This window comes from Octopus sinensis, linkage group LG3 (assembly GCF_006345805.1).
Source record: "Octopus sinensis linkage group LG3, ASM634580v1, whole genome shotgun sequence".
NCBI lineage: Eukaryota > Metazoa > Mollusca > Cephalopoda > Octopoda > Octopodidae > Octopus > Octopus sinensis.
In genome coordinates this window covers 134,843,961-134,854,095 of record NC_042999.1, presented here as the reverse complement: position 1 = coordinate 134,854,095, position 10,135 = coordinate 134,843,961, and the positions used below count along the sequence as shown (strand labels likewise).

The 10,135-nt window shown below is 37.6% G+C and overlaps 1 protein-coding gene across 4 annotated transcripts in view; it reads right to left on the bottom strand.

Moving 5' to 3' along the window:
• LOC115209723 (putative tyrosinase-like protein tyr-1) overlaps nt 1-10,135 on the bottom strand; it is a 129,819-nt gene that overhangs the window by 17,568 nt on the left and 102,116 nt on the right. For 2 of the 4 annotated variants that reach the window (XM_036501348.1, XM_029778220.2), the window contains exons 4-5: nt 6,165-7,654; nt 4,085-4,678 (exon numbers count right to left, since the gene is read on the bottom strand). In XM_036501348.1, the coding sequence (XP_036357241.1) occupies nt 4,485-4,678; nt 6,165-7,654 (1,684 nt within the window). In that variant the 3' untranslated portion in view covers nt 4,085-4,484. Of the gene's footprint in view, nt 1-4,084; nt 4,679-6,164; nt 7,655-10,135 lie in introns of those variants that run through there. The other 2 variants (XM_036501349.1, XM_036501346.1) reach the window with 2 other exon arrangements.

The window sequence follows — 10,135 nt, the reverse complement described above, 5'->3', positions numbered from 1 at the left end:
CATTCAAGGTATGTTCAAAATATTACGTTATATAATTAGGGCTCAGTAAAATAATTTACTTCACCACATACTGAAATTTTTAGAAATAGCAGCCAAAAAGTTTTTTTAGCCATTTCTTCTACTATAAGAAAAATCTCCCAGATAGTGTTTACTCAAAAATATTATTGGAATCTTACATTGTGCATAAACTCTGAAAACACTTCTGGCCTGGTTTCCTTCAAGTGTAAACGGCTTTCCCTGTCTCTCTCGCCGTTCTCAAAGCGTTCAAATTAATTAACTGTAATTAACCATGTGCATTCGCGGTCAAAAACTGCTACTAAATAAAGGCGCAAAAAAGCTTAGGGAAGTCTCTCTTCTCTCAAAAACTAACGAAAAAAGAGTTGAAACTCGGGGGTGAAATATCACAATGTGCAATAAAATAACATAAGGCATATTCTTTGCAAATCAATTTCATCTCAAAAAGTTGAGTGAAAAATGTTAGGCAAGGTTTTAGATGTAACCCCATCAAATTTTTCACGTTTTATAAGCAATCAATTAGTCTTTTCTATTTTCAATTGAATATTGTCGAAAATATCTTCAGAAAACTGAGTAATCACCAGTTATTTATTTGCTTTAGTTTCACTTTTTTTGCTCACTTAAAGTAATGTCTTTTCCTAGTAGTTTATCAAGTCAGCTGGTTTATTGCACGAAAAACAACTGTAAGAACACATTTGACCGCGAATGCACGTGATTGATTACAGTTAATTAAAGTTAGAGTGATATCGATTTTTTTGTAGCTGCTTACAAAAACGGGAAAACGCAGAAATGAGTACCGTTGTTCGTGGACTAATATTTAAATCAAAATGAGACTGTATTAACAAATAGCAAGCTTTATTTAAATATAACTGTCATTTAAATATGAAAATGTAGAAATGAATTGTTTAGAACGTCGGTTAATGAACAGGATGGCGGAAGAAACAGGACAAAAATATTACAAAAATAGCGATTCTCACTTTGAAACTGACAATTTTGAAAATCTTTTTAGATTACAGAACGCCCCACTCTCTCGTGTATTCATGTTTAAAATTTCAGCGTGATCGGATGAACAATACTCGAGTTATAAGCGCATAAAAAACAGACAGACAGGACGGGATTTATATATTACTAGCAGTATCGCCCGGCGTTGCTCGGATTTGTAAGGGAAATAACTATATAAGCATTTTTAGAGATGTAAAGTATAATAGCCATCTCAATATGGCTAACCACAAAGGGGAGAGTGTTACTGTAGCTTTTTATGTTCTGAGATTTAATAATACATTTTTAGAGAGTTACTTCCCTTATATAATAGCAAAAAAAAAAAGGAATTAAAAATGGGAAAAAAATGATGGTAAATTTTTTTTTTAATCGTAGACTGATCGTAGACGCGCGCTAATACCCAGAAGGGCTCGATATGAATCACGACTATAAGATACCCGCTTTTGGTTAAACTGCACCGCAAAATATGGGAGTAGTTATGAATCTAAATCATAGGAGACAGACACCACACAGCCTCACTTTTATATGTGTGTGTGTGTGTGTGTGTGTGTGTGTGTGTGTGTGTGTGTGTGTGTGTGTGTGTGTGTGTGTGTGTGTGTGTGTGTGTGTGTATTCGTAAACGTGAATATGTATGCTGACATCAGATTATATCTTTTATCTCAGACTCCTTAATTTTTTCCCCCTTGCCTCACCAAACCTTACAAAGTGTTTGCATTTCGTTGATCAGTGATTAAAAGTCACACGGTATCAAAACATTATCGTGCAAGCAAATAAAAAGTATGCGTCCATCTGTTGAAATATCTTCTCTTTTTTGTTTTTATTTTCAACAATCTTAGCTGCATCATGGTTGACTAACAACGCATGTTACATTTACACGTGGAAACTTTGAATGTTGAGCTTAATGACATTATCTGACTGAATTAAACTCTCTCCCTATCTGCCTGCCTATCTATCTATCTATCTATCTATCTATCTATCTATCTATCTATCTATCTATCTATCTATCTATCTATCTATCTATCTATCTATCTATCTATCTATTCTTTTTCATTTCTCTTTTCTTTTGTTCCTTTTCCTTTTCTTTTTTTTCTTCTTTTTATTCTTTTTATTTTTTATTTTATTTATTTATTTATTTATTTATTTTTTTTGTTCTTTTCTTCCCTTTTACGATCCCTCTTGATCGAAAACCTACGCCACCCCTTTTTTTTTCTTTTGTTTTTTTCATCCCCCAAAAGAAAAGCTCTACCTTGTAACTTGTCCCATCTGTGTGCAGCCCTGTGTGGCCAATAAAGAAACTTATCTATCTATCTATATATCTATCTATCTAGGTTTCACATTTTGGCACAATGCAAGTGAGTTTAGAGGGAGTGGTTAGTCGATTATATTTTAAGGATGAAAGGCAAAGATAATCTGGGTGATATTTGAACTTAAAACGTAAAGAGCCGGAAGAAATGCCACTAAGCATTTGGTTCGATGCTCTAATGATTTTTACCTGCTCACCGCCTTTAATTGCTTCAAATTTTGACACAAGGCCAGCAATTTTAGAGGGAGAGGGTTAGTCGACTGCATCGACCCCAGTACTTGACTTGTTCTTATTTTATCTACCTTGAAACGATGGAGGACAAAATCAAACTCAACGTGACTGAATCCAGAACGTAAAGAGTCGGAAGAAATATCGCATGACATTCTATTTGCTCTCCGCTTGTCTGTCTGTTTGTCTGTTTGTCTGTTTTTCTAGATAATTTTCTCTCTCCCCTGTCTCTCTATATCTGTAACGCGAAAATGTAAGGTAAGTCATGTAGGTGATCCTAGTTTATTATTTCATGTTATTACTAGCAGTATCGCCCGGCGTTGCTCGGATTTGTAAGGGAAATAACTATATAAGCATTTTTAGAGATGTAAAGTATAATAGCCATCTCAATATGGCTAACCACAAAGGGGAGAGTGTTACTGTAGCTTTTTACGTTCTGAGATTTAATAATACATTTTTAGAGAGTTACTTCCCTTATATATGCCAAAACTGCATTAAAAATGGGAAAAATTGATGGTAAATTTTTTTACTCATCGTAGACGCGCGCTAATACCCAGAAGGGCTCGACATGAATCACGACTATAAGATACCCGGTTTTGGTTAAACTGCACTGCAAAATGTGGGAGTAGTTATGAATCTAAATCGTAGGAGACAGACAGCACACAACCTCACTTTTATATATAAAAATATAAAGATTTGATAATGTAAGAAAGCGGTGAGCTGGCCGAATCGTTAGCACGCCGGACAAAATGCTTCGCGGCATTTCGTCCGTCTTTACATTCTGAGTTTGAATTCCGCTGAGGTCATCTTTGCCTTTCGGGGTCCTTTCGGGGTTGATAAATTTAGTAACAGTTGAGTACTGGGGTCAATCTTATCGACTTAACCACCCCATCCCCACCCACCTCAAAATTTCAGGCCTTGTGCCTAATATAGAAAGAATTATTTGATAATGTAAGAAGGCGGCGAGCAGGCAGAATCGTTAGCACGCCGGACTAAATGCTTCACGGCATTTCGTCTGGCCTTACGTTCTGAGTTCATATTCCGCCGCAGATGACTTTGTCTTACATCAACTTTTCGGGGCCGATGAAATAAATACCAGTTCAACACTGGGGAAGTCGATGTAATCGTCTTGCCGCCACCTCTAAAATTGCTGGCCTTGTGCCAAAATTTGAAACCGTTATTTTATCAAGTACAAAAATAAGATACCAATTTTGGCAGGTTTAGAATTTTGATTTTGAGGGACAAAAACAAATATTTAGCACACTTAATCCAATATTACACAATTTTCTTAGGTTTAATGCTTTCACTACATACAAATATTGTCTTGTATCAACGATATAGACAGGACATAATACGTCGATCAGATGTTTATAATAACTAAATATTTTATCGCTTCAATCCTGATTAACTTGTTTGGGTAATTTCCGAAATGAGTGATTAGAAATCAGAAGGCAATATTTTTATTTAATTCCAAATTCTTTTTATCACTTTCGCCACTTCCATGTAAGATAATTAAAAACTCAGAAGAAATTTTATGAGTTTATTATGATTTTATTTAGATATTAGATTAGATGTGTTTACACAAAAAATAAATGTTGTGAAAAATGAATGATGACAAAAAAAATAGTAAGCAAATCAGAAACTCGTTCAACAGGTTTCTATTTAAAACTAGTACCAGATCCCACAGAGATCCCTCGCTCGCTCGTTCGTTCGTTCATTCGTTAATTCGTTCAGTCATTCGTTCATTCATTCTCCATTTCCAAATTCACTTTCACATCATTATCCATCGTCCCGCTCATTCAGCTAGAAATGAACTCAGGTAATGCTGTTGGAGAATGTCCTCCTCTAAACATTACTCTGTAAAAGTCAAACGTGGAAGAAAATTCATCTTTTATTTCGTTGGGAATATTGCTTTATAAGAGTGTCAGCAGCCTTACATTTAATGTTGACAACGTCCCGGGATGCATCTTCTTAAATAGGGTTCATACCTTCTACCGTAGCCACAGGAAGATACTATGTAAGAGCCATATACACATAAAGCGTAATGGGAACACTTTTGTATGCAAGGCTGTTTGTCCATCGATATACAGTCACATCCTTTGGCAATGGCACAATTCTGGTTGATGTAGCATTCTGCAATAGAGAAGTAAAAACATTAGGAGAAAAGACAAACATAGCAACTGAAATTCATTACAAAGCAAAATGTCTTGGTGAGCTGCATGAATGAATAGGCGATTATAGGCTAGGTACAAGGAAATAACATTGCCTTGGTAGTCGTGTTTATCAAGAATATATGAAGTTCCGAATGACCCTAGGTACATTTCCTCTTTTTCAGTACTTATATACTCCGTGAAAAATGATGAGAGTTTGGCGAGTTGTGCCGTATGTAACTAGTGCTTCATTATGTCCATGATCAGGACAATTATCTAACAGCTATATATATGTAGGTAGATATGGCCCCTACACACACACACACACACACACACACACACACACACACACACAGACATATATATATATATATATATATATATATACATGTATATATGCATATATATATATATGCATCAATACATGTATATATATATATTTCTTTACTACCCACAAGGGGCTAAACACAGAGGGGACAAACAAGGACAGACAAACGGATTAAGTCGATTATATCGACCCCAGTGCGTAACTGGTACTTAATTTATCGACCCCGAAAGGATGAAAGGCAAAGTCGACCTTGGCGGAATTTGAACTCAGAACGTAACGGCAGACGAAATACGGTTACGCATTTCGCCCGACGTGCTAACGTTTCTGCCAGCTCGCCGGTCTTGTGCATATGAGCTTCTTCAACACTCTCTATATGGTCCGTGAAGAACCGTATCGTCCCTTGCTGCTGTTAAGTTGATTACTGGAACTTCAGCTACCATGACTAGGCTTGGGATGCGGACTGGTGTGGTTTCTTATTACTTTCTCCACGCAGGTGGGATTTGAACTCAGAATATACCGTAAAGCATTTATGCCGATGCACCAACGATTTTGTCACTTCCAGCCGCAAAGCGACATGAGATGAAGTGTTTTGCTTAAGAACACAACGCACCATCCGATCCGGGAATCGAACCCATGTTCTGGCAACACCCAAACCACAAGACGACGCGACTTTGCGCACACACACACACACACACACACACACACACATTTTGCCGAATTGAGCTCTATCTTATATATCTTCATAAGTAGCAGTGTAATACTGTGGTCAATATAATCGAGTAACTACTTCATTCAAAATTTGAAACGATTCTTATTTTCACACTGCATTTACCGTTGTTATATAATTAAAAGAAATTCTCCCCAAAAGATGCTATTTCCCACACCTACTGGTGAGCTTAATGCCTGTATGAGAAATTGTCGAATATTTTCTTGGCTTGAAGAGCAACAAAATATTGAAATAGTACAAAACAATCAAGAACTATTTTTATATATGTATTACACAACTACTCTCAATATGCACATTAGAACTACACTTACAAAGACACAAATGTTAATATGATCCACACTGGCCTACCCTCAACCCCGTAACAAGAGCAGATGCTGACAATTACAGACGATAACGAAGTCCATTATTACTTACTTTTAGGTGACGGTCTAATTGGCCAATACACACGTGTTGTTGTAGATGCAGTGGTATATAGTGTTGTGGTTGTTGTTGTTGTCGTTGTTGTTGTCGCTGTTGTAGTCGTTGCTCTTGTCGACGGTGATGCAGTTGTTGTTGTATTGGTGTTGTTGTTAAATGGCCACCGGCTGTCATCACAATGGAACACTATCGGAATATTTTCATGTCTCAGTTTCGGTCGTATCTGGTTTCTATAATCCCACACTTTCATGTAAGCTTCTGCGAGTGTTTTACCGTACATAGTAGCATTGTTACGTGTTACGTTCAACAGTCCTATACATGGTGTGTATCTCGGTGGATTTGAACCCGGCACTAAACAAGAAGGACGACATATTCTTCCACATTGTTCTGAAGCTGTAATAAAAACTACACTGGCGTTTCTTTCGGGGTTTCTGATACCGATATAGGTGATATCCGATGATACAGCTAATCTACGGTCAAGTACCACCATTTCTTGATAGGTTCCAAAATAATTTATACCACTAGCTTGCACGTTGAGTCTTCCTGCTGGACCACAGCACTTACTGTTTTGACAATTATTTCCAGTTGAGTTACCGGACGAGGAATTTAGGGGTTGATTATCATCGTACAGATCATTCAGCAAATTCGGCAGACCATTTTTAATAGGAAAATTTCCAAATTTCATCGTGTCGAAAGGTCGTTCGTAAATAATTTCAACCGGAATAAATGCCCATTCATCTACATCGCATCTACGGTTGATACAAAACATATTCTGATAGGGAATTAAAGTACTGCAACGAGTTGAGTTTTTAGATTTCGACTCGCATCTACCATTATTGCAGGTTAGGTATGGAGAATTACATAAATTTGGATTGAGAGCACAGTTTCCCAAGTAACTATAGTCATATTTGTAAATATTAGTGTAACTTTCAGTTTCTCTTAATGCCTCTAAAACGGTTAAATTCATAAGACCAATACTTTGATTGGGAGCGTAAACATTTAAACCATAATCCGAAGGATAATCTGTTGCGGGATTAACGTTGTGTCGCCTTTGGTTTTCATTGAAACGCGCGTTGACAAGTTCTATGTAACTGTGGACTAGCCAGAAAATTGGGTCCATGGGTGATGATGGTACCGAACCCATGTGACCTCCAATAACAACATGCATAGAATTATGCAGGAATTCCAAGTTATATCGTTCTTGCGCATTAGGTTCAGAGATCTCTTCGAGTTTCGTTCGAGTGAGAACATCTTCGATGTTACTACTTGTCGGTAACCTTGTAATGAAACCCCCGTTCCTTATTAGAGTACCAGCTGGTGTTTTCCAGTTAGCAAACGCCCCTTTAGTGACGAAACCATTGATAGTTCCCATTAACTCATCTGACCACATAGTGGAATCTCGAGGATTAGAAAGATGACTGTCAAGAGTTGGATCCCAAAATGGAATTGTTACACCTGGTACTTTTTCACGAAGAGCATCTTCCATCCTAAAATAAAAAATGTAAACTCAATTTAATACGTAGAAAATATATTTCAATGCATATTTACATTTATCGATCAATATTTAATCGAGCGAGTAACTATATTTCTTAGAAAATGTTCGAACACTGGACTTGATTAAATTTTTAGTATACTGATGTCTCTTGGCAAGCAAGGATTAACGGTTGAGATTCTCGTACTCTGAGATTTCTAGCTCTCAACAGTCGAATTTACTTAGATTACGAGGTAGTATCAAAAAGTTCACGGACGACTAATTATGTTTAATAAAAAAATAACTTATTTACTTAAGTTTTAACATCATCTCCTTCGAAATAGTCACTTGCGCAGAAATACATCGGTCCTAGCTTTCCTATCACTTTTGTAATCCGGCCTGGAAGTCGTTTTCCGTAAGTGAGTCGAAGAGCTTCTGCCATCCGCTCTGGATCTCAACAACGGTGTTAAAACGGCAACCTTTGGACTGTCTTTTCATTTTGGAGAAAAGATGGAAGTCTGCTGGTGCTAAATCTGGCGAATAGGGCGGGTGCGGAAGCGATACCACGCTGTTTCGGACGAAAAATCCAGTTCTTCGAACTCCACAAATCCGTCGCTTTCGTCAAATGTTCTCCCTCAACCGCTTCAAAACGCCGCAGTGAAACTCTCGATTGACGGTCTGGCCCTGTGGGACGAATTCTCGATGCACAATAGCACGGATGTAAAAAAAAAACAAGAAAAAAAACGATGAGCATGTTCTTAACTGAGCTTCGGCTCTGTCGAGCCTTCGGTCGTGGATATGAAGGGCTGCTCCATCGCGGCGACTGCCGCGTTTACTTAGGGATGCACCCGTAGACCCAACTCTCGTCACCGGTGATGACCCTTGACATGAAGGATAGGTCATCAGCGGTGCACTGGCGGAGATCCTGACAGACTTCGAAGTGATGTCCTTTCTGCGCAGTGATCAGCAGACGGTACACAGACTTGGCAGAGACACGCTGCATGTTCAATTCAGATGTTAGGATTGCCTGCACGGACGCATACCACAGGCCAACAACATCAGCAATATCGTTGACTGTCTTCAGACGATCCTCAAGCACAAGCTAATGAATTTTCTCCACATTTCTGGGTCGACGCTCGTGACAGATCTTCCAGATCGCTCATCGTTTTCCAGTGATATTTTCCCGCTTTTGAAGCGCTCGCGTCACTCGAATCTTTGCGTACGGCCCATTGCCTCGTAGCCGTAAGGTTGCCGAAGCATGCTGAATGTCTCTGTAGCGGACTTCCCAAGTTTAACGCAAAATTTCATGTTGGCTCCTGGTTCCAACTTCCTGTCCATGACAAAATCGCTGACTACAGCATACACGTGATCACAGAAGAATAAATTCTACAACTTGCAAAGTAAACACAGTCATGTCACTCGGCACACTGCCTCATGAAAGTCACTGCTAGCTCTCACTGTGCACGCAACCGTGTTCTGCCATCCTGCCATCAGTTGGCGCCTACAGAACTAATCTTGGAACTTTTTGATACCACCTAGTTCTAAATATATACAGCTAAGTGGCATAACTAATTCTTGTATCTAAATAACTATTCAAGATATCAACCTATCCGTCCATTACTTACTTCAAAATATAAATGATGAGCACTGCATAATATTTTCAGATCTATTACTCTTAAACTAAAGAATAGAAAAACATTTATTTCTAAAACATTTCGCGAAGTAGAAGAAATCATTTTGTTATCAGCAGCAATTTTAACGTTTCAGGCAGAATACCTTCGTCGGTGAAATGCGAAATATTAATAGGTAGTTTGTAAGGAAGATTGAGATGTGGCGGAGTTTGGGGAAATAGAGTGGAAAATTGGTAAACCAGGATGGATTACGTGAATTCGGAGGCTACGAAATTTGTTTTTGGAGTAATACATAACGAATTGCGGTAGGCTATAGTAGCCAAGCCAGTGAGCAAAAGAATGATGACATATCATACTGTAATAAATCTTTACAGAGTTTTGCCTTAATGTTAGACATAGAGAATGGTTTTCTTGAATAAAAGCATTTTCAATGCTATCCCACTTTATTTTCATAAATTATATCTAATCATACATGCTCGAATTTATCATCTTTTGTTTTCTATAAAAAATAAAACAGTAGGTGTTTTTTTGAGGGAGAATTGGGTAATATTTCGTGTACGTCCAGCAATTACATAGAGGCTTCCTTTTCGACTTGCGTGGTTGAAATTAATGATAGAGAACTCAGACAAAAAGGGAAACATCGGTAAAGAATACAATAGAAAAGAAAGAAAACTAAGTGTACGAAAATAATAAAATAAAATATCCGTAAAACAAAACAACTCAAGGACAAGACAGAGAATGGAAGAATATAGCAAAGTAAAAGAAAAGCAAGAAAAAAACGCAAAAGAAGAAGAAAACAAATAAATAAATAAAGAAAGAGAGAAAACAAAGAAAGAAATGGAAAGTAATGTTTGATTGCATGGCTT